The 25,501-nt window shown below is 33.7% G+C and overlaps 2 protein-coding genes across 2 annotated transcripts in view; one reads left to right on the top strand and one right to left on the bottom strand.

The window, feature by feature from the left end:
• Positions 1 to 23,524, bottom strand: part of Ide (Insulin degrading metalloproteinase) — a 42,612-nt gene extending 19,088 nt beyond the window's left edge. The window contains exon 1 of the mRNA XM_076799183.1: positions 22,323 to 23,524. The gene's annotated coding sequence lies outside the window, so the exon portion shown is untranslated. The remainder of the gene's footprint in view (positions 1 to 22,322) is intronic.
• LOC143360399 (activator of 90 kDa heat shock protein ATPase homolog 1) lies at positions 987 to 24,346 on the top strand. The gene is made up of 10 exons (XM_076799190.1): positions 987 to 1,303; positions 2,545 to 2,696; positions 5,110 to 5,189; positions 5,561 to 5,754; positions 7,639 to 7,759; positions 17,532 to 17,614; positions 19,141 to 19,281; positions 20,468 to 20,703; positions 23,972 to 24,061; positions 24,203 to 24,346. Exons 2-9 carry the CDS (start codon positions 2,617 to 2,619, stop codon positions 24,054 to 24,056), a joined length of 1,020 nt encoding a protein of 339 aa, XP_076655305.1. The 5' UTR covers positions 987 to 1,303; positions 2,545 to 2,616; the 3' UTR covers positions 24,057 to 24,061; positions 24,203 to 24,346.
• The last annotated feature ends 1,155 nt before the right edge of the window (positions 24,347 to 25,501 follow it).

Genomic DNA, 25,501 nt, shown 5'->3' with positions numbered 1-25,501 from the left:
ATTACGGAAAAACGTCAGTGACAGAGGCAATAAATAAACGTATAATGCGTAGAATGAAAATAATTATCTTTTATTGTATAATTTCATTACACTCTTATTGCCTTCTTATTTTCCATATTGTTCACCATTGTAAAGATACTTTTTTTATTCAAACCTTCGAATAAGGAATAAAAATTTTTTTTATCTTTTACTAGTTATTCGAAATTTTTATTTAAATAAATATTTTGCCCAACTCTGGCATTTTGCATTATCGAGCAATGAATCGCCGCATCCCGAACCCTTGCGATTCTCGCAGTTACACGTACACGCCGACCTGGCGGTGTGTGAGTGTGCCGAGGCACGGCTGTTCGAACGAAGCTACGGCAGGCATCATGCAACCGATTAATGAAAAATGTTGCTCGAGAAAGCAAAAGTAGGACCTGTCTGATGGCGAGCGCTCTAGATTTATCTTTTATCTAGCGCTTTTGATTACTGATAAGCCCCATCTTTGCATTATCGAGGAATAATTCGCGGCATCCCGGACCCTTGCTATTCTCATCAGTACACGTACACGTCGACCTGGTGGTGTGTGAGTGTGTTCGCGGCACGGCTGTCGAACGAAGCTACGGCAGCGCCGTTGTTTACGATGTCGGCCACTTTTGTCAGGGATCATGCGACCGAATCAGAGAGGACTCGGAAAATGTCACTCGACACTGAATGTGGAAAGTGCACCCAGCTCCCCATACTGGACGAAAATGTTACTATTTAGCTTCTTCTAGCGGCCGTTATAGCGGTACTATCGATTGTTCAAGGCCACCTGGGAAAACTGGTCACGGGGGCTGGCAGTCTTTATATATATCTCGTCGGTGGACCGGTTCTGTTCCAGGAAAGACTGACCGGTTCTGTGCCATGCTAAGGCTGAGCAGATGTCAGCACTATATCGGGAACGCCGAAAACCCGGGCGTGAGCACTCTCATTCCTCTCTGCTATTATTTTTCGACGTAAACCCAGAACAAGAACGAACTATGTAGTAAGGGAGCCATATGAACATGTTCGTGAATTTTCTAGAAGATATCTGCATCCCCACCTGAATATTTGTTTCCGTAGCAATTTCAAGTCTCGTGTGTGGACTTGTGAGCTTCACATTCTTTATTCGTTCATAAGAGTATTGATATTAAAAACGTATTCTGAATTTCGAAGAATATTGTGACTCCAAAAAAGTACATTGACTGTTCGAATAACATTTAGTTGAAAATTGTGTTACATTAAAAATATAAGAGAAGTGACTGGCATAATCGTACTCAGAACATCGACAAAAATTCTTGTAAGTAATATATTAGTATTATTATGCAAGCCTGTGTTACGCAGATACTTATGTCAACATTGTTAATTTTACAAGTATCATTTTTAGGTTATTATCCATATGTAACATTTATTTAAAACTTAAATATATTTGGGAGGTCTATTATGCTGGTCTAACAATTTTCTAACTTTGGATAATCAATTTTAATGGTTTTTGTTATTATAAATCATTTTCATTGAAATTTCTAGAACATGTTCAGTAATGTTGATTATTTAACAAACATTTACTTGACCTTACACATGTAGCAATAGCGACAGTACAACGTGAATGACACGGGTATAAGTTTAAGATTTAAGAACAAATATTTACAATCATTTGAATATTAAATTATTAAACTATTTCGTTCCGTGTAAATTTTAAGTATCAAGTAATTTTTATTATTACATTTGAAAACTGTTGCTTATATTGCGACATTTTTTAAAATAAATTATTATAATATTTAAAAAAATTGATTTTTATATTAGATGTGTATATGAAACTTGTAAAAAAAATTCTAATACATTTTAATTATTTCTATTTGGTAATAACAGCATGAGTGATAAGGTTTAATTTAGTAAAAAATCTTTAGTTATCATTAATATTGTATACATTTTTTATATAGAAATTACATACTATACTATTGTGCAGTTTCAATATGCATATATTAATATAAAATGTTTTACCTATACGTAGCTTTTATCTATTGAGTTAAGGTATGTTCAATAAATTGATGAACAGCTTACAAAAAGTGTAACTGTGTTAAGAATCTGTTATATTTAATGTTATTAATAATATTATATGGTTTATGATTTATGGAATAATGTTAAGCCATATAGTACCTAATATCATTATCATATACATAATATCATGGTGTAATCAGTTATGAGTATACACATAAGTATATTTTAATGTTCTATTTTAATTACATTTGTTGATGCTAATAATGTGATTGCGGAAAACAAAGAGGACAATGATTCTAAGGCTGTGGTTTGTTCAATATCCATCTTTTGCTCTTTTTTTCTTTTATTATGAACAGATTAAAAAAAAAGTAATGTCTATTATTAGATGAATTTATGATCTGATATAAATAAGAGTAAAATTGTAAGGATAAGTTAATAAGACTATATGAGTTTACGAAGTTAGTGGATTTTATTTTTCCTTTATAACATTTATAATATGATTACAATGATTTTAACAAAAGAATTCTACTTTATGTGTTTCAGGAATATCTTTGTTTACATTGATATATTTGGACCTTACAACAGTACTTATTCAGTACTTGTTTCATTTACAAGATGGCTAAATGGGGCGAAGGTGATCCAAGGTGGATTGTTGAAGAAAGGCCTGATGCCACTAATGTCAACAACTGGCACTGGTATGTTGAACTACACATATACAATAATTTTATGTTTTAATCTTTGCAATGCTTTACCAACTTATTTTGCAGTAATGGTTGTACATTTAAGTTGCATACTGGAATATGTCTTGTAGTATTACTATTTAAAGTTTTTGGGCTATCATTTGAGGAGTAGCATAGGATAACACATTATTTGTCAATAGCTCAATTAAGTTGGTGTAATAGTGGAGGTAATAAGGTCTCGTGGCTGAAAGCAAAGACATAGCATTGAGCAAGTAACAGCATCTGTAGTGTATGAAATGTTCGTGCTTAAGGGTAAATTCTTCGGTATCATTAAAGTATTCCAGATATAAATAAAATGTTACTATGAAGGAGGCACATATGTTGACAGAAATAAATTCTTTTTATATAACATTATTAATTTAAGTTGTCAGTTTTATACCAGTGTTACAGAAAAGTGTCCTGCGAAAGGATTAAGAAAACATATGCTATCTTTGTATGAAGTTTATGTATTCAACTACTGGAAAACTAATTGTGTCAAATGATGAGTCCTTCGAAATCATTTATCCTTACTTAAACTGTTTTGTATTTAACAAGTAACTACAGTTAAGTAACCAGTAATTTGCATTTACAGATTAAAATTAGATATCATGAACATATTGTTGCAATTACAATATTTGGATAAACAATGATCCATTTACAATTGAAACTTTTGAAAAAATTAATTATTATACTTCTGACTGTGAAGGCTCCATTCTTTGTGATTATTTTAAATAAATGTTCATGCAAATATTTGCATAATTACGGAAGTTGCAGGATTGAACGTAATTAACAAGGAGTGCTTTGTATGTGATGTCAATGAATTTTAACTCTACATTCGTAATAATTGTAACTACAAGCCAATTTTGTAATGACACATCGGTCTTGAATATCTTAAGCCATATAAAGAAGATAGTATGACAGATCATTGAATTTGTGTTTACGTAGTTCGATTTAACTCGAAACGTTCAAATATCTTGAAATATATGAATGGTACAAAGCAATGTCCCAGACAAAAGTTGTACAACATTAAGGAGGACATATCTTACTCTCAATTATTTAAACTTTGAACGTTCTACATATGAAGGTCATATTAAAACTTTTAAATGAAAACATTCATTGTTCTAAAAAATATTCTTTATTTTAAAAACATTATATACTTGTGTCGTTATATACTTTGTCAAGACACAAATTTCTATATTTGATATGCCAACAATATTAATATTACCTGATGTGTAGCAAGATGGAAACGGACGGCTATAAAGGCACAATACTTCATCCCAATGCTTTATCTACAAAATTATAAAAATACCAGTCCAAAGAGCTGAGAAAAATAATTTTTTAGGTAACTTTGATACCAGTCAAATTCGTAAATTTATATCACGATAATGGATTGCGTAAAAGATATAAGCATGAAGTGTTTTAAAATCGTCTTAATATCAGTTAAAACATGTAATAAGCAATATAGGTTCTTTTTTTTTTAATTTCAATGTAACCTTCACAGAACATTTCAAGGTCAAATAAATAAGACTATGAGAACTCAACATCATGCAACTGGGGTCTAAAACATGTTTTCGTATCGCTAATATTATTCGAGATATTTAAGCGTTTTGAGATGAATTGAACAACCTGTATAAGAAATAATAATATGAAAATAAAAATATATTGTAGTGTTATTTAAGAAAACATGATCCTGACATGACCTTCATAGTGATTTTGAGATAAAATTTCTTTGCTTTACTATACATATGTACCTCCTAGTGTACAATTTTTTCCTTTGGTAACTTCTTTTATTTCCAATAATAATAAAAATATTTATGGAAAAGTAAGTTGAAACTTAGAAGAACGTGTTTTTTCTTGGTAAGATGTATTATACACTAAAATTGATTTAAGAGTAGATTTGGTTCTCTTGCTCAGCTATACTACTCTCTAAAGAAAAGATCAAAGTATACAGAGAAATTCTGTGTGTAACATTTGTAAGACTAGTTGTAACTTTTATAATCACAAAGACTGATTATGTGAAACTCGGTGAAAACCTTGCATTTTTGGAGTCTATATTTTGTACATAACTTACAAATTATGCTGTACCTAAATTTTGATAAAATGGCAGCCACGAAGTGCCTTCTGTATAAAAAGGTCTTTTGTCGATTTGGACTTGAGAGGCTTATATTTTATGTTAAAGTTGTTACAAAATTATGTTTTTAGTATTTCTGTAATGATGTTGGTAATTTCGAAGAATTGTGTAATTGATAAAACAACCTTTTATAGGTATCAATTTATCCATATACGAAAAATAATTATTAAACCGTATTATAGATAATAATCTAGTTTTAATACATACCATCTAAGTAACCATCTAATTCCATCTAATATGTAATGTTTTCTTTTTAAGGACGGAAAAAAATGCCTGCGTCTGGTCTCAGGAAAAGTTGAAAGAGTTATTTACCAATATGAAGATCGCAGGAGAGGAAGGTTTATATTTTATACTTCATCTCTCGATACTTTATGTATAAAATGATTTCAGTAATATTTAAATAGGGGCGTCCTCTCCGATTTCAATAATCTCGAAATATGTTGTCAAGGTCATCATTCTGAACAACATTTTCTTATACGCGTTACCGCCGCTCGGTCTTACTTTTTTAGATATACGCAAAAAACTGTTAGGGTGACAACAGCAAACTCCACCTTCATGGCGATAGAGAGGCGTTAAACTAACGATGACTTTGATAACATATTTCAAGGTTATTGAAATCGGAGTGTTCGCCCCTACTGTAAACAATTACCAAATATACATACTTTAAGTACATACATATTGAATGTTAAAACACTAATATTCTTTCTAGTTGTATGTACGGTAACAGAAGTAGAGAAATGCGAGGGTGAGGCAATGGCTAACAATAGGAAAGGTAAATTAATTTTCTTCTATGAATGGAATATTGTTTTAAAATGGAAATACGACGGAAAATCTGATAAGAAGATTGAGGGTAAAATAAACATTCCAAATCTATCTGAGGAGAATGATATTACTGAAGTAGATGTAAGTAAATAATCTTAACAGGTCACAGCCGTTATCGTTTGCAAGTTTATGAACACTTGCTTCATACATAGTTTATTATTTAACACGTTCACTGTTCGAGCACCTACATTTCAACTGACAAAATAACAATGATTTTTTCAAAGTCATGCTTCAATAATAAACAGTATTCTTTTAAGTATTATATAATGTTATTCCACTAACTTAAAAACTGGTTTAAGTTTAATTATGTTTAGCACTTGCTGTAATTATTGAAGTCATTTATTCATTTTTTATATAAAATTAGTACATACAGATTACGGGACTGTGAACGTGTTAACCTTGCTATGATCCTCAGTTTTATTACACATGAGAAGTGAGAAAGATACTTAGTTCTCAATGCTTTACTCATATTTAACTCTCATACGGCAATTCACTCATTTTCTGTTTTGTTTTTAGATATTGTCGAATGTTTGATTTTCTCTGATCATGCTTCAATGCAATAAATTTAATATAAAATATAAAAATAACACAGGAGAAAATAGAGTTTGTTCGTGTTTTTTTCTTAGATATAAATATGTATAATGAATGAATTAGTAGTAAAAGACATCTTCAAGTTTACCTGAATACTATGTATATCAAAATTCATATAAATATATGTATAACATCATTAAAATTCATTTACCACTGAACTGTTGAAAAGAAAAGCCACTGTAGTAGAATCAGTTCGTTTTAACAAATTTTTTTTCGGTTGTTGCCAAAGAAGAGGTTCATTATCTTCCTATTATTTTGTTCGGAAAATTTGAGTCGATAAAATTTTAAGAAATTGAAAGCTTCTTTTTATATTAGAACATGTTGAAAAGAATGTATGGTCTGTGAATTGAAGTGTTTATACAAAAGACAGTGGAAGCATATTGTAGTAATGTGCATTAGGGCGGCACTTATTTTCGACATTTGAATTTTGTTTACGCCACCCCCAGGATTATTCCAATTAATAAAAAAAATCTATGCGAAGTTTGAGCATCCTCAGATAACCATACTTTTTTTAACAATTTCAAGATATTGAACAATATATAAATAATAAGTTATCTTAATATTAAAGTTATCATATAATAGTTAAATAATAAGTTATCTTATATGTTAATTAAACATATTATTTTTTTCGAATATTAAAACAAGATGATATTCCATCATTTGACCTATATACTTTTTTAGAAAAGCATACTAAATTTCTTGGTGAAGTTACAATTTTTTAAGCACATAGTATGATATTGGCAACTTTTTCCAATACCTTACTCTAATTATAGTTGATGTTAGAGAAAAAAGTAGAACCTAAAGAAAAAACTGAATCACTTAAAATAAGCTTTATATTCACGATTATGCGCATTATGACAGTTACTACAAATAAATGTGATCGCGAATGTGTAGTTTACTTCGAACCATTCATCCTTTACTTCTAACATTTCTTTCTAACTTCAATCTTAAAAAGATATGGCTTGTTATAATTGTGTGAATCTCTGTTAAATATCTCTGTACAATAACTGCAACTCATAACGTAGTAAATTAGTTACACTTAGTCAATGTATTATATATTTTCAATACAACATATTTTAATAGATTAGTAAGATTAATTAAGATGTAAAACGAAAATGAGTGAACTATTGAGGATTTCTTGTATAACGTTTCTAAGGCTTGTATGAGAGTTATAGTAAGTTTTAAAAGAAATATAATTACATTTAGACTGCGAAGATCGGAGGACTATATTACTGTTACAAAAATGTAAATGCAATTTGGTTGAAAGAAAGATTTAAACTTTATAACAAACTTAATATTATAAAACTATGGAACGAGAATCTTAGTTTATTAATATTCTTACCAGTAAGATAACCAATAAATCTTAAATTACAGATTGAAATTACTTTGAAAGATAGCACAAACGAAGGCGAAGTAATAAAGCACTTCCTGCATACGAAAGGAAAGGATGCTATTCGAGAAAAACTAAGGAATTATGTCTCCGCCCTAAAAGAAGGTAAAATTTTGTGTTTGTGAGAAGGAACTAACAAGAACTGTCACAAAACGATTTTAATAACTTTCGATTTTAATAAAACTTACATATTGGCTGTTAATAGGCCAAGTCGATTAACCACTTTCCAAGTTGTCTTACATTTTTTCTGGCAAAATACTTAACTGGCTCTTAAGTTTTTTTGTTAAAAATCAATTTTCTTAATAATTGGTCTTAATACTATTAAATGACACAAAATGAAAGAACTTTTAAAAATTAATGTTTGTTACTTTATCCATTTTTTCTATTCATTATTTTGTGGAGTTAATCGATTTGGCAAATGAACGGCTCATGATAAAACTTAAAAAATATTCGACAGCATTCTTGTTTACAGTTACAGCCATCATTCACACTAAAGGAGTGAAACTAGTTCTCAAAATTAAGGTTATATGAAAGTTTCATCAAAATCTGAAGGATCTGCTTGGTTTTTAACTAATACCCCTTTTAATTAGTCTTAAAAGATATAATAGTTGTTTTAATGATTACAATAGTAATAAAAACGATATATCAATAATTCACAATATTACTCAAAAGTAGGGTAGTGAAAATGGTCATGATATTGGTTTTCATTCTTGATACGGGAACCATAACGTTTCAACGTTTATGGATGGAGAAGTTTCTGGTGAATATTATATTGATTTTGATTCCTATTCCATTTCTAAGGAATCATAGCATTGTATTAGTCCTGTATTAGTATATAAAATGGTTAAGCATTAATTTTGGGCCTCTCTTAAATACAGGATGTTTCGTAAATGGTGGGCAAAACTTTAGGAATAGATTCCTAACGCTTAGAGAAGAAAAAAAGTTATACCAACACAATTCTCGTTACATCGTTTCAAAGGCCTGTTTAAAGGCATCAACAATGTTTGCAGTAATCGCCGTTCTATTTATGCTTTATTTGCGAGTATGTTTGGAGCTCAATAAGATGACGAGCTGAGGCTTGTCTTGAGACAGAACACAAAAACTTTAATGACAACAGAAACTAATCATTTCTGGACCTATGTTAATATAACTTTTTTGTGTTCTCTAAGCATTAAGAATCTATTCCTAAAGTTTTGCCCTTCATTTATGAAACACCCTGTATACATATATCAGTCCTGCATTAGTTTGCTGAAAGACAACTAGAAGAACTTAGTTTAAATGATCGTATTCATTGTAGAAAAGGCATTCAAGTTAATAAGTTAATAATTTTTTAATGTCTGCAACAAAAGTTATGTATGACTCAACCCAATAACTCCACAAGAGACAAGGTGTAAACATTGTCTAAACATGTTTAAATATTTATACTATTAAATGTGTACCATTGTGTTTGGGAAAGCCAATAGAACTATCCAACATAACAAACACTCTTAAGGATGCGACCTATGTGGGGACAGGTATAGTAGTTTGGAACTCTTTATAAGAGACTGCAGAGAAATGGAGGGAAGGATCAGGATGGAGGATATAGTGAGTGGCAGGATAGATAAAAATGTTGAAGTGTGGCTTAAGAAGATGAGAAAAAAGAGAGGAAAGAGAGCACAAATTTAAATTTAACCAAACTTAAACCAAATGTAACAGAATAGGAAATGGTACAATAATTAGGGTAAGAATAGGAATAGATAGAGTATAGGTAGATAGGTCAGAGTAGGAGTGAGTGAGTCAGAGATGGGGGGGGGGGATGCGCGGGTGAGATAGTTTTTGTAAATATAGGATATTGTAAACTGAGTCCAATTCTTGGCTGTAAGGCTGAATAAAGCAATATATTATTATTATTAACAAATACTCGTAGAGCTTTTAAAGTTAAAGCAAAATAAATTTTAAATTTCACCCTTTTTCAATTAAATTTCTGAAAATTTAACAGACAGAGAAAAATCATTTTTTGGTTGGTGTACAGCGCATCAAGATCTATAAGAATCGTGAACTGGTTACTGGAACGCAAAAGTGGTGTTAGTCGGTGATGCCAGCATTAGTTTTGAATAAATGGAATAGATTGTCTTTAACTTTCTTCTTTTTGAACATACCAGTCTTTATCGTAGAGGCGTAATTAGCATAAACAAACATTTTGTACTTCTCGAGAAAGAAAATTTTACACCGTGTTATTGAGATCTTGCTATTCTAATATTTTCTGGTATGTATAATTATATTTAATTATACAAACTATAGTTATAATCAAACATTAATTTTTTCCTACTTGATACATCTCGATATTCCTTTTTAATTACGTTACCGAAAAACCACTGTTATACATTACACATTTATTTCAACAAAAAGTTCAGGAAAAGTGCAAGTCTCAAGAAATCGATGTTTAATTATTTTAATATAATGCATACAGGTTTAGTGTGAAAAATGTGTTAAGATGTCAGCCTAACTGACAATAAATTGTTGAAATATAAGAAACATACTACTACTATACTACTACTACTACTTTCAAGAAGTCTATTTAACATTTTTTCAATTATTTCGCAGATAAACAAATTCACACTGTCATAATTATTTAGAAAATGTAATATTAAAATTAATTTTTCTAGGATCTTTTTCCAAAGCGGTATAGCCGGATAATATGGTCAAAAGTAGCCTCAAACCAAATTGATGTTTGGTCACATCATTTGATAGTGATCATCATTTAATTTTTGGGATACCTATCGAATGGTGTGACCAAAAATCAATTTAGTTTGGGGGCACTTTTGACCATTTTATCCGGCTATACCCTTTGTTAATAAACCGATGATTTCTTGTGAAAAAAAAAAAATAAAAATACATTTCCTTTGCGTTTTCAAGAAGTAATAATTATTCAAGAACTTATAATTGTTTCAGTCATAACCTTTATATGAAAGTATTATATTTGATGTGCCTTATACATATACAGGGTGGGGCACCTAAGACTTTTAGAAAATATTTCAGGAAGAAAAGGTTTGGTTCAGTAGGACAACTATTGTGAGGGAGAAGTTTTTTTCTCTAGATCATATTTTCCGATATTTCAAGGTCATCGTTGTTTTTTTAAATGGAACGACGTATCTTGATTAGTGTAACAGTATATTTAATGAAAAGACAAATTCAATCATGTATAATAAGTTGACCTTCAAATGACCTTTGAAGGAGTTATTCTTAAAAAAGCATAACACATCTTGTTTACAAACTGCTATACTATGCAGCACTTTGTGACATATTATTTCAGTATGATTTCACTCTCAGTGTCCAACACGTTCACTTGACTTAAATCCATTCGATTTTTTTATGGGGAACATTAAAAAATAAAGTATACGCCAATGTACCAACAACTGTTGATTATCTGCGTGATCATCGAAATTATGTCATATTTGGTATCATTTTCATCAGAAAAATGAATATGTTGGTGAAAGTCCCATAAAAAAAATAATGAAAAATAAAGAAGTTCTCGAGCTTTGCTGTCCTTTTCTACGTTCGGCACTGCATCAAAGAATACATAGTAGGGTCTCGTCTTGTGGTGTGTTTACGGACCGCGGCGGGCTACAGAAGTCGTCAGACTATCACTGTCCTTTTCTACATTCGGAACTACAGTGAAATCTCTTTGTATGTCAGTCCCGCCGTTCTTTTTACTGACACGAATACAAAATCGGAGGTTCCCGCCGAGCGTCGCATTTGAAATACACAGGGAACGCTGTTGTTCGTCTCCGATACAATGTTGCACGGAGAAGCGGACAGCGAAGCTCGAGAGCGGCCGCGCCGAGGAGTGTGCCACACACTGTCGGCTATATCGGTGTGAGACCAGAAGACCACTACTAATCCAATTACAAAACTTCTTTATTTTTTGTTATTTTTTTATAAAACTTTTACCAACATATTCGTGGCATTTTTCTGATAAAAATGAAACCAAATATGATATAATTCCGATTATATTTACTTGTGTAACGAGCAATAAAAGTTTCGAACGCAGAGAAGGACAGCGTATGGGAAAGAAAGAGACGCGGAGAGTCACGGTCACCGGCACAGATCAAAGCTCGCGTGAGCGCAGACCTTTAAATGAAAAATTTAACTTCTTTATTATTAATTATTTTTTATGAGACTTTCATCAATATAGTTGTGGCATTATTCTGATTAAAATGATATCAAACGCGATATAATTCGGATCACATTTACACTAATTTTCCGTTAATGTAATTGTAATGGGAAGTACAGTAACGAGCAAAACTGGGTCTACACTATTTGAAGCAACATAACTTTTTAAAAATTAGATCAAATGACTTGAATGTTATTGAGAAGTTAGAAGGATTAGTTTATTAGACGAAGTGTAAACAATTTTTGAAAAAACTTTGAATTGGTCGGAATCGCAAAAGAAATAGTAAAAGTTGGTTTTTTTAGCTTTTTTATCTGAGCCTGTATTGAAAATTTAAAAAATGTGTTTGATTCGCTTGAATAAATTATATCCATGCTGAAAATTTCACCGATATTGGTTACTTCGTTTACGAGTTATAAACGCTTAAAAGTGGAAAAATTGCCATTTTTCACGATTTTCGACTTAAAATCGCACTTTGAATCGTTTATAACTCGTAAACGAATTAACCAATATCGGTGAAATTTTCAGCATGGATATAATTTATTCAAGCGAATCAAACACATTTTTTAAATTTTCAATAGAGGCTCAGATAAAAAAGCTGAAAAAACCGACCAATTCAAATTTTTTTCAAAAATTTTTTACACCTCATCTAATAAACTAATCCTTCTCACTTCTCAATAACATTCAAGTCATTTGATCTAATTTTTAAAAAGTTATGTTGCTTCAAATAGTGTAGACTCAGTTTTGCTCGTTACTGTAACTTCCATCGTTCATTACACACGTAAATATCATCGGAATTATATCATATTTGGTTTCATTTTAATCAGAAAAATGCCACGAATATGTTGGTAAAAGTTTCATAAAAAAAAAAATAAAAATAAAGAAGTTTTGTAATTGGATTAGTAGTGGTCTTCTGGTCTCACACCGATATAGCCGACAATGTGTGGCCGCGACGGCTCTCGAGCTTCGGCCATTCACCGCGGTGGTGTGAGTTTTTCCACTGAGTTGGAAATGTAAGGTTGGCGCACTGTCATACAACGAGAATTTACTGTACATCAAAGAATAGTGACCTGAGCTCGACAAGACCCGAGCTTCAGACATATAAAGCGGATTTACTGTATCCCTACTACTGCGGGGTATACCCCGCGAGGGGTCAAGAAGCTCGAGAGCCCCCGCCGCCGAGAATTGCGAACATGACACGGTTCGGGTATACATATCGGTGTGAGACCAGGAAACCACTACTAAACCTATAAGATAACTTCTTTATTATTAATTATTTTTTCATGGGACTTTCACCAACATATTTGTGGCATTTTTCTAATGGAAATGATACCAAATGTGACATAATTCCAATGATATTTACGTGTGTAATGAACGATGAAAGTTACTTCCCATTACAACTATATTAAAGGAAAATTATTGTAAATATAATCCGAATTGTATCGTGTTTAGTATCATTTTAATCGGAAAAATTCAACAAATATATTGGTGAAATTCTCGTAAAAAAATAATTAATAATAAAAAAGTTTCTGTTTTGATTTAAAGGCCTGAGCTCACGCCAGTCTTTCATCTTTCATGAACGCTTCGACTCTCCGCGTCTGTTTCTTTCCCATACGCTGTCTTTCTTCGTGTCCGAAACTGTATTCGTTCGTTACACAAGTAATTAACATCGGAATTATATCATATTTGGTATTATTTTCATTAGAAAATGTTGGTGAAAGTGCCATAAAAAATGATGAAAAATAAAGAAGTTTTCGAGCTTTACTGTACTTTTCTGCGTTCGACATTGCATCAAGGAATAGTAGGATCTCGTCGGCAGCATTTTCCCGCTATGACTTTGATCAATAAAGTATAAGACGAAACTATTTACAGTCCTTGGCGACCATTACTCGGCGGCGAGTATCGCTGTCCTTTTCTAGGTTCGGCACGTTCAAAGAATACAGAACTTCTAGAACTTGAGCGTCGTCAAGACCCGTGCTGCTGACATAAAACGCGAATTCACTGCACTGTACTGTACTCTTTGATGCAGTGCCGAACGGAGAAAAGGACAGAGAAAAGCTCGAGTGGCCTCGTTCGCCGAGGAGTGTAAACATAACACGGGTCGGGTATATCGGTGTGTGACCAGGAGACCACTACTAATCCAATAAGAAAACTTCTTGATTTTTCATTATTTTTTCATGTCACTTTCACCAACATATTCGTGTCATTTTTCTATTGAAAATGATACCAAATACGATATTATTACGATGATATTTACGTGTGTAATGGAAGATGAAAGTTTCGGACACAAAGAAGGACAGCGTATGGGAAAGACAGAGACGCGGAGAGTCACGGCTGCCGGCACAGTGGGCTTGCGTCTTCGCTTTCGCGACAGTCAGTTTTCTGGACCTCTCGCTGTGCATTTCGCTCTCGAGTTTTTTCCCAAAATTCTTATTATTGTTATCGTGCTTCTTATTGTTTATCTAGTTATTATTGCGACAGTGGTTGTTATTATTGTTATTTTTTTGTCATTGTTATTATATTGATTTAAGATGTCAGTTGTCAAACGTGTATGTTTAACCATGAAACAACGCATGGACATACTAAAGGATTTGGACACAACGCCGGTTCAACAACTGGCTGCACGGTACAATATAAGTGTAAGAACAGTTTATCGCATACAGAAGAATGCCGCTTTCATTACTCAGATTGCAGAGAATAAGAACCAGAGGAAACGCAAAAGGATGAGGGGGCCAGCATATCCAGAGTTAGAGCGACAATTGTATTCATGGTTCGTTGAGAGAAGAATTTTGGGAGACGAACCATCTGATGCCCTGCTTTTAGAGAGAGCTCATCAACTACAAGATAGTTTGGCATTAAATTCTCCTTGCAAGCTGAGCAATGGGTGGCTTGTTAACTTTAAACAGCGCAACAATATCCGTGTAGTCCGTCAGTATGGATGCAAAGCAATCGCCAATGAAGCTGCAGCGCATAAGGAATTCATTAGTGAATTTAGAAAACAAATTGAGGAAAAGCAAATCGATTTGGAGTGCGTTTACAGTATGGATGAGACTGGATTATTGTGGAAGGCTCTACCATCAAAAACCCTTGTAAATAATGAAGAGGGCTGTGTGAGCAGTCACAAAGAGAAGAAGGAGAGGGTTTGCATTGCTTTTTGTTCAAATGCAACTGGAACGCATAAACTTAAACCTTTCTTCATTAACAAGCCAAGAACTTTAATAAATGATACAAATGGGCTCCCAGTTATTTACGCAATGCAAAAAAGTGCATGGATGGATCAACGATTATTTATGGACTGGTTCAGCCATTTTCGAAAAAGCGTACAATTGTTTCAATTAGAAAAAGGAATTTGTAGTAAAGTAATTTTACTTGTTCACGATTTTGAAGCACATAAGCTTCCTAACATTTATATAGAAGATAGCAATATAGAGATAAAATATTTGCCCTCAAGTGCAACTTCCGTGATCCAACCTATGGATCAAGTAATTAAAAAAACAAAAAAATGTTTCAGGCATAAGTTAATGCAATACGTCGCAACATATGCAGGTGGAACAATAGAATTTTATAAAAAGTACTCCATAAAAGATTGCATGCACATACTAGCTAATGCTTGGGCAGATGTAACAAGCAATGACATTAAAAATTCCTGGCACAAATTTCTGCACACACGAATTGATAGAGAAGTCGGAAGAGAAGGAGAAGAAGAAGACGAAGAAACCAGTATTTTACACGAAAAGCAAATTTCACTGTATAATGTAACGACAGAAGATATAACAGATTCTTTAATTGCATGCAATGAAAAAGAACGGAGATATTTGAGGAAAGGAGAAGTTAGGAAAGAATACAACAACGAAGACAGGAATGAAGACTGGAACAAAGACAAGAACAAAAACGGTTGTGAAGGAAGGAACGAGAACAAGTATGAATGCATAAATGAAAACAGGGTTCAGGGCAAACGGGTCGAAGGTGCAGCTTTAAGACTGCAAATGAGCGGAATTCCATTAAATGTGGAAGAAAGGCAACAACTTGAGAATGTTTTTATGGATTTGGAAAGTTACGACAACCGTGCAACACCTGCAATGCGAATACTAGTGCAATCCATAAAATTATTGTATTTAGGTAAAATAATTAATCAAAATTAATTAGCTATTAATTATTTCATGTTATTTTAAGGTGCAAAATTACAATTCGTTACTTTTAGGTGAAAATCTACATAATAGAAAGGAAATCTAGACGACTAATGTGGATGATGATCATCGCCATTCAACAGAAAACTTTTTTTTTTGTATTTCTCATATTTCGTATATTCTGTACATTTTTGTATTTTTTTAATTTTTTGTATTTTGTATATATTTTGTATCTTTTTATATTTTTTATAGTTTTTATATTTTGTATGGTGAATTTATGGGACTGGACATATGTATTTTATATACATTATTTATATCATTCAATAGATGCTACTTGTAGTCTCTTTCTTTGTCGTCTCCTGTTAGGACGCGAAGGCATAGATCTGTCAATTTTTATAGGTAGGTTTACAACACGGGCAACTGAATTCAGCTATTTTTGAGGAAGTTTCTCAATTGGTAATTTCAGCCGTCCCTGGTTAATTTCGGAATCAGGCCTCTACAATCTAATTTATTAGGGTACATTTTTCGTGAAAAACGTTCTCTAGTAGAGTTCTGGCTTCTCTCTCAATAACTATTGATGTGTCATAAATAGCCATATGCAACTCGGAGCAATTGGGGACTTTTAATTGCGAAAAAATCCTTGAGGCCCAGTACATGCATATTTTTATGGAGCTATCCCTTCTGGTCAGCCTTGACCCCACTCGAGGGAAATGGCCTAGGAAGCAACCGCTCACGCACTTCCCTGACCTATTCTATAGGTTAGCAATGTTTACGTCCACGAAGGGCCCTCTGGTAAAAATATGGTAAGGACAATGATGTGATCGCTGCTGTTAAAATCTAACCATCTGAATAGTCGCATCTCTGTAGTCGCATCTCTGTAGTCGCAGTCAACTTTAAGTTAATTTTGTTGTCAATTCTAAATGGTTAAATTCCGTTTTCCTCATTGTTGTAAAGGTCCTCTATTGTTGTTCGACATTCGGACGACAAAACAACCATCTTTGTCTGCCACCAAAACTTACTCCATCGTCAATTAAAAAAAAATATAGATGTAGTCAGAAAGATATTAATCAGAGAAATGTTACAATGATGATGGTAAAAGTCTTATAAAAGAATCAGTAAAAATAAGAAAAAACGGAAAATTATTGTAAATATGATCCGAATGATATCATATTTGGTATCATTTTCAGTAGAAAAACGCCACAAATGTGTTGGTGAAAGTTCCATAAAAAAATAATGAAAAATAAAGAAGTTTTGTTATTGGACTAGTATTATGTTATACATCTCGGCGACCGAGGTCTCTCGAACTTCACGGCCCCTCACGAGGTATACCCTGCGGTACTGGGGATAATTTCGTGACGTTTATCTGCCATGCCTCGGCGACATATGCAGTGAATCCGGGGTATATGTCGCCGAGGCTTCTGAGGTAGCCATCGCGGAATTATTGGAAAATATGACCTAGAGAAAAAAACCTGTCCGTCACAATAATTGCCCCACTGAACCAAACATTTTCTTCCTGAAACATATTTTCGTATTACTAAAAACAACGGACATATTTTCGATAAATAAATATTTATACTAATTTGTATTCTTTGTTTATTAGAGTTTGCAGCTGGAATGATTCTACCCAAAAAGGATAATGTAAAAGAGAATATTTCAAATCTCACCTCTGGATTCAACGCGAAAGTAAGTATAAAAACAATTACAAAAAATAAGATTGCGAAGTTTTATGCAGCATTGCAAAGTATGTATTACTGCGTTTGGGTTTTGGTCGATTGAAGAAATTGAAGTGATTGACATTGTGCAATTTATTATTAGTTTACAATGACGATAGTATTTTCCTGAGATTTAGCGGTTGCGTCGTATGGGGGTCTAAATCATAATTTCAAGGACGTAGCCTGTCTCTCGCATGTTACTTGCATTTTTATTCTTAAGTTAACGCAGGTCATTATAGGCGAATTGTCATATTTATGGGAAATTTCTAAATATTTATTAATTTTAAACTTTACATAAGAATTTTGAATTGAGTCTCAGAATTTGTTTTACCTTTTTTCGATCATCCTGTATCAAAGAAATGTATATCACTTTATTAAATACATAAGTCTAATACTTAATTCAACTGGCAATCACAATACTTTGATAACTGATCCAACGTATGCAATCTAACAATAAGATTAGCATTAATTAGTTTAATAAGTGTAATCGCATATTGATTGGAATAAAATAATTTTATATTTATGTTCCTGGTAGACCAAAATTTCTGAATTCAAGGTCACTAAAAAATTGTAGCATTATACATCATTGAATTTATTTTGGCTTTAACTACAATTGTATGACGATCAAAATATACAATGCTACTTGAAAAAAGGCAAAGTGATCTCAACTCCTTAATATTTTTGATAATTTCTAATATTCACATGTGAGGTGAATTGAAGACTGATTAATTTTTTGACAGATTTTATTTTATTTTAAACATTTACATGTTATTTTCTATACTTGCAAAGAACATCAAATTATTAAGAACTGAAAGTTTGATCTACGAACAGTAATATGCGTCAGTTAAGTCAGAAAGGATGATTGCTGGGCAAAGTGTTTATACGTTCTCACTCTAACAAGGGACGATCCCGAAGTGACATCTCCATACCTTAATGAAACTTTGGGAGGATATACTTAGTTCTTGCAAAAATATTAGACCCACGTTTTTTTTAAGCGGTCATCCGATGTTAAAATCCGATTTTAATCTCTTTAGATTATATTAGATTATATATTCTATATATTATATCTCTTTAGATTACATTTCTTTTTTGTTAATTTTTCCATTCACATATAAATCCATTTTCTTAAATATTTGTGTGCGAGAAGAGTAAAACCAAAAACAAGATATGAATAAAATAGAATTTTGATTTTTACGTTTTAAAATAGTTATAATTTAAATATTTCGGCATTTTCTGCAAGACGGTGGTTTTAAATCCTATTAATTAGACAGATAGTAGATTTCAGATAGATGACAGATAGCAGGTATACCCTGCTGTAGTGGGGATAGTTCTGCGACTTTTATCGGCTAGATATTTGGGACATATATCGAGATCCAAGTTATTGTATTTCGTGAATATTTATCTATATTAATTTGAATTGAAGTGCTAACAGAAATTGCTTGAGTTTTTTCTATGTTATGGTGTATTAAATAAATATTTTTTAATTAATTGTTGAAGATGCAAATGAATTCCACAGTGGCGTCGTCAAATAAGAAGGAAACAGTATTGGGAACCAAGATTTTGACGACAACGATCAAGCAGCAACAGAAGTTCCAATGCAGAGCGGAGGAATTCTACAATGTGTTCACGACGATTGAGGTAAAGTCATTATTATTATTAAGTAATATAATGATTGCTCTGTGCAACAAATATTAACTTCTTTTCGAACTTTGAATTGTTAGTAGCTATCTCGAATATACTTTTCTAAGATTAATACAAATCTTCATCTTTTTTTATACGTGTGTATTTCGAGAAAATTAATTTTGAAAGGATCGAAAATTTAAAAATGTGTAGTAATCTGTAGACTCATCTGAAGAAAATAATACAATTTAATATTACATTACGTGTATTACATTACTAGTAGAATGAAGCTTCGGCCTACAGATGGCGTTGTTAGGCGCCAAAAATTACATTTCATTTACAAAATACAAACGTAATGGTTTGTAAAAGCGCAAATTACACTGTACAGGGTGTAAGAAAAGTAATAGTCATCCGTCCTAGGGGTGAATCTATATCTCTGGATCGGCGGATATTTATAAAAGAAACTTGCTGCAAAATTGTTTATAACAAAGGAAATTGTTGCTAAAATTTGTTCACATAAACACCTTCTGCACTTCGAGAAGAGAAAACTGATTTGACTGTATGGAGTTACTGTTATTATGCTACTGAAAACTCACGTACAACTTCATTGTTTGTAAGCGTTAAATAAAAAAAAAAAGCGAGATTAGAAAAGTAATGTTTTATTTCATCCTGGAACAAAACATGAAAGTACTTTCGTTGCTTATTTTACTCATACATCAATTACTATTTTAGAATCATTTTGAATGATCATATACTGAACGGTGTAGTGACTATTTGCCATATCCCAGAAACAATGGAACAGAAAAATTTGTTTAACAAAAGTTACACGGTACAGAGGAAGTCATCATATGGCGATGAAGATTTCTTTGTAGGCAGAGGTACTTCCGAGATATTCGTCATATTTTAAAACACTAGTAATTGCTGGTGATCACTATCTCTGATATCAGTGACATTATCGTGCAGTCTTTTCTGATTTTGAGAAAAATATAATAACAGCGAAAATATTTTATCAATTTCAAGACTTATGAATTCATCTTGTCTTGTAATTATTTTAATTTCCTAATATCCTATCTTATTACTTCTGTTACACTGCAACAGGAAAATTGGAGTGTAATTTCATTGGATCATTCACAAAATTATTAATTATGGCGAGGATTGTTTTTGATGGAGAATTTATTTTGAAGCTAATAATGTGTCTTTACAGATGGTACAGGCGTTCACGAAAGGACCAGTAAAACTAGAACCAAAGAAAGGTGGAACGTTTGAACTTTTCGGTGGTAACATTCATGGAGAATTCGTCGAGGTTACACCCACGAAGATTGTACAAAGGTGGCGCTGTAAACAGTGGCCCGGCGGACACTTCAGCGATGTAACTATTGGAATCTCGGAGAAAAGTGATCATACTGAAGTCAATTTAACGCAAATAGGTGTACCATGCAGGTAAATGTTTTTCTTTTATAACAATCCTACATTTGTACTTCAGAATCAGAAATTCATTAAACCAGACTTTCCAAACTTCAACGGAGGGTAGAAAAACAATCTTTAGACATGTACAGGTTCACGAAAGTGATCGAACGCTCTATAAAACAGTATAATCTTCTAAAACCGGAATAAACAATTTGTCTTTTTTTTAACAATTGGAAGCATTGGTTTACTAAATGACCTGAAAAAAAATTTCGAAACAATTGCAACTAATAGGAATTACGTAACAAAATAAAGATAGCACTTTTTAAAACTGTTTCATTTGTGGCTGTAAAGAAAATGTTTTGTAAATGTATGTTAGTTATACACATACTGAAAATTTCATCAAAATCGAGTAAAATACACCTGAGCTACAACCGGTTAAAAATGGAGGTGTGATTATTGATAAGTTATCGATAATTGACGTAATTTATCGATAAGATGAGTTATAGATGATAATATCGGTAGATTAACGAGAATATTTTCTTAGCGTAAAAACATAATTTTTATGAAATACATATTGAAGGTTATTATCAAGCCGTTTACGAATACAGTAGTGTACAAAAGGGCTTAATTTCACCTTGGAAACCCAGAAATTTTTAACATTTTTTTTTGTAGATTTTGACGAGAAAATGTTAAAAATCCAAGTTTTAATGTTAGGAATTCATTGGGTCAAGAGTTAAACGTGTTTAAAGTTGAGCGATCTTAAGCGTTTTTGACAGGTAAAGGCACTGCCATATTGGCACATACTCAGACATCGTCCAATGAGCGGAGCCGCGGTTGGTCTGGGTTAGGTTCGTGCGGGGTGTGGAGGTGGAGATGGCTGACCGTCAGGCCAGCCCGACCACGCTTACAAATCTACGTTATTGACATCATCCATTGTAGAATTTAGTACAATTACTGAACTATACGATAGCCTACTCTGCTGTAGACCACGCCGAAGGTTCTTAAGAAACGGTACACATGGGTGTAACCACAGACGAGGTACAGGAGTAGACCAATCACCATTTAGGATTTCGTGTCTCACGATCTGGAATTCCGACATTGTTAACAACAACTAGATTTCTTACGCCCTCTACTCTGAGGAACGATAAATGTTGCAACTGGATCCACGAGAACTTTAGACCATATATCTATGATATGTTTAAACCAGATATATCAATCAGAGATTTGAGACTTTCATGGCCTGGCATCATACAGTTTTGTCTGTTCAGGCTTTCGGGTGTAAGCCGTGTCCTAAAGGAAGAAATTTCCCAACGTTTCGCAAGCACTGCAGCTAGCTTCATCAAGGGTCAGAAGACACACTGATACTAATGTGTGTCGGATTTGTGCTCCACTTATATAGTGGGGTTTGCTCATTGTTCCGGTTCAGTAAGCACCAATCAGAGTAGACTTTTAATTGGGCGGCCGAACAATTGCCCCTGAGGGACCTTCGATCGGAGGAATACCAATTTATAGCCAAAAATATTAATTTCAAGGACAGAAAATTTTGAAAAGTCCCGATGAAAATCCGAATTAGAAATACAAAAATAAGTATTGACAGCATTCGTTGAATGTACATGTATTAAAAAAAACTGTATGTTTGAATTGATACTTACAAAGAATTGCTGAAGGTTGGCCAAGGTAAACGAAGGAAGCATACAAGAACCTTTGCCCCTTCCGAGCTAGCTTAAGATAGACCAAGGTAGGCAAGGGTTGGCCAGGGCAGCTCTGGAGTACCGGACCTCTGGTCAACTCCAAGGTAGACAAAGGTAGGTCAGTGCAACTCTGGAGGATCTCTGGTCAACTCGAAGGTAGGCAAAGGTAGGCCAGGGCAGCTCTGGAGGATCTCTGATCAACTCCAAGGTCCATCGCCCTTCTGGTCCCGCAGCACGTTCGCTCCTTCCTGAGTTCCCGTCTCAACTGACTGACTGAGCGCGCTCGCCGACATCAGGTGCGCGGTGCGCAGCGTTGCGCAACTCCACCTATCCCCACTAATTTCGGTAGATCTCGATGGCCGTGATAGAAATTATTGATAAATTTGTTATTTCTGGCTATTTAATGTTTATAACAATTTCTTTCGTTGATTATGTTGACAAGCACTCTCTTGACCATATTAGCAACTAATTTTTTAAGTAAAAATAGGTAATAGATTCCGAGGTACAGAATAACTTCTAAATCAGGAATATTTGTACACATTAATTTATGAATCACAATACAATACGTAACAGAATACAACACAATAAATTTGTTATCCGTGCTTGTTTAAAGATTCTAATAATTCGCCAACGATGCTGTTGAGTACCCTCTTGGCTATCTTGCCACCTAATGTTTGTAGTAAAAATGGCTAATAATACTCGAGATACACAGTAACCTTTTAAAACATGTCTTAATCATGTCAAATTAAGTTTTATGTATGATTATTGGGAGTATAAAAGATACTTAATTCTTACTAATATTCCCGATTCATGAGTTATGTTTTGTGCGCTGAGATCTAGTTCACCAGTTACTTATTCTATTTGGGTAGAGTCGGTATTTCACATCGTGCGACATGAAACAGCATAAGGTGACTGGCGTACTCCTACATCTCGTCTGTCATATAAGTTCCACAATATTAGTTCCGACGGGTACGGTAGGATGTGACATAGAAATAGTAAGGGGGCTCTAGAGCTCCGCGGACGTGAGACAATAAAATACATTGCGTGATTGAAATCTGCATTTTTTCGGTTTTTACAACTAGAGTTTGCAACGGGAAAATCTGAAAACGATTTCTAATGTGTGGCTTGGTATCCGAAATGTGTCAGGTTTTTTTTCAGAATTTTAAATTGTCATTAAATGGGGCAATGGGCCAAAAAATGGATTTTCGATTTTTCTCTAAAACTACCCTTACAGATGAGGACCGATTGGGCTGAAACTTGGCAGAAAAGTTTCTTTTTTGCTAGGCTATCGAATGGTTCAAACTAGTTAAAATAAGCCCGGGGGCGAATTTGACTCCCAAAACCGGCTATAGCCTTTATTGTAATTTAAGCTTTCCGCATTGTTTACGAAACGAGGCATTTAGATCTAAGTAATGATAGAGATTGTAAAGTTTCACAAAATTTAGAATAATTCTTTGATTATACAACCTGGTATTTGTTCATCCTTTGAATAATTCATGGATGGATAGTTCATCGGTGGTTTGAATTTTTCTCGCACTTTTAAGGTTTTCTGTTGACTCGGTCTTTTAATTATGAAATAAAATGTAATCAAGTATGTTTTTCTTTTGCAGTGAGGAAGATGCAACAAAAGAAAATTGGGAGAGGTACTACTGGGATGCTATAAAACGTACTTTTGGATTTGGCTATTTTATGTGATCTATGTATGTCTTGAATTTACCTTGCTTATTGATAAGTAGCAGAATTATTAAAATGTGTACTATTGTGCGTCGCCTCGCGTATATTTTACGAATTAGCCACTTAATAATCAATCTTAAACAAACTGTGTCTTGTCTCCATTCTAGTTACTGGAACTTTTCATTTTTCAACCCCTTCTATTTAATATGCTGCATCACTTAAGCAGAGTATCATGCCTTTGCTCATAAAGTATCGGTGAGACGTATGTATTAATAGTTGTATATGTCAAATAAATCATGTCAAACACTTAATCCTTCGTTATTACTCGTATCCTCTGCCTTTCCCATATGATCTTATTCGTATATGAACTTGGTATCTCACGGCGTACGTACAACAATGGATGAGAATTACTTTTCTCTTCACAAAATTTTATTTTCTAAATCTAAAATGTTTAAATTTTGTAATGCTCCTCAAACAACGAGAAGCAGTCTAAGTTTTGAAAATTATCATTTTTTCTCTTTTTTTTATATAATAAAAATCAAATGCTGTTCGTTGGTCACGACATCACGTGAGAACGGCTGGACCGATTTGGCTAATTTTTTTTTAAATGTTCGTTGTAGCCCGAATCAGTTTTTTACGCAAAGAAAGTTTGGAAAAGTTGGCCGGAAATTGGAAAATTCGTGAAAAAATGAGACTACCCACACCGCGACCGCCGCCAGAGGGCCACGACGGCGTCACCTACCGCGGTCACCGCCAGATGGACAACGCGATGTAGCGAGTTTCTCGCAATTAAAGTGTTGCACGGGCGATATTAATATGCGTAGCGGAAACGAATTTTGATCCCTAATCAGATCAGACAAAAAGATCATTCAGGTTCGAGACACGGTCGAGGACAGACCTGCCTTTCTCAGTCCGCGCTCTTCGAACATGGTCATTTTCGCACGTGCCTAACGCTCCCGACGCGCCGCATGTACAGCTGAGGCCTCGGTTGTTCTCTCAAGTTACGGAAAAAACAAGTGTCAACATCAGCAGACACCACGACTCAACACAGCAGAGGATCCAACACCAAGGAACCTCCCACATACACGACCTGGAAAACAGGAACACAGGGACCCCCTGGACCCTCCACCAAATCCAGGGCAATGGACGGACCCTCCCAGCAGGGAAAAACAACAGAAAATCAAGAAAAGACGCTGATCCCTACACAATCAAGGTGAAACAAAGATCTTTATCGTTAACCAATTCAAAAACCCACCAACAATAATTACCAACAATCAAACCAACATGTCAAACCATAAAAACCTCCTTCCAATCCCACTCCAAAACAGGTTCGCAATTTTCTCCGACTGCATGGAAGACCCCCCCTCCCCTAAAACCCAAACCCACACCATCCAAAACGCAGGGTCATCAAAAGATCCTGACCATCAATCCCCAAACTCCAACCAGTCGGCCTCCCACCAAAAACC

This window comes from Halictus rubicundus, chromosome 13 (assembly GCF_050948215.1).
Source record: "Halictus rubicundus isolate RS-2024b chromosome 13, iyHalRubi1_principal, whole genome shotgun sequence".
Lineage (NCBI taxonomy): Eukaryota > Metazoa > Arthropoda > Insecta > Hymenoptera > Halictidae > Halictus > Halictus rubicundus.
The sequence above is the reverse complement of the archived record's forward strand: the minus strand, read 5'-3'. Positions and strand labels throughout refer to the sequence as shown.

Coding starts and splice junctions, on each gene's coding strand:
- LOC143360399 (XM_076799190.1), top strand. CDS start 2,617: ATGGCTAAATGGGGCGAAGGTGATCCAAGGTGGATTGTTGAAGAAAGG. Junction 2,697..5,109: donor AATGTCAACAACTGGCACTG/GTATGTTGAACT, acceptor TTTCTTTTTAAG/GACGGAAAAAAATGCCTGCG. Junction 5,755..7,638: donor ATGATATTACTGAAGTAGAT/GTAAGTAAATAA, acceptor CTTAAATTACAG/ATTGAAATTACTTTGAAAGA.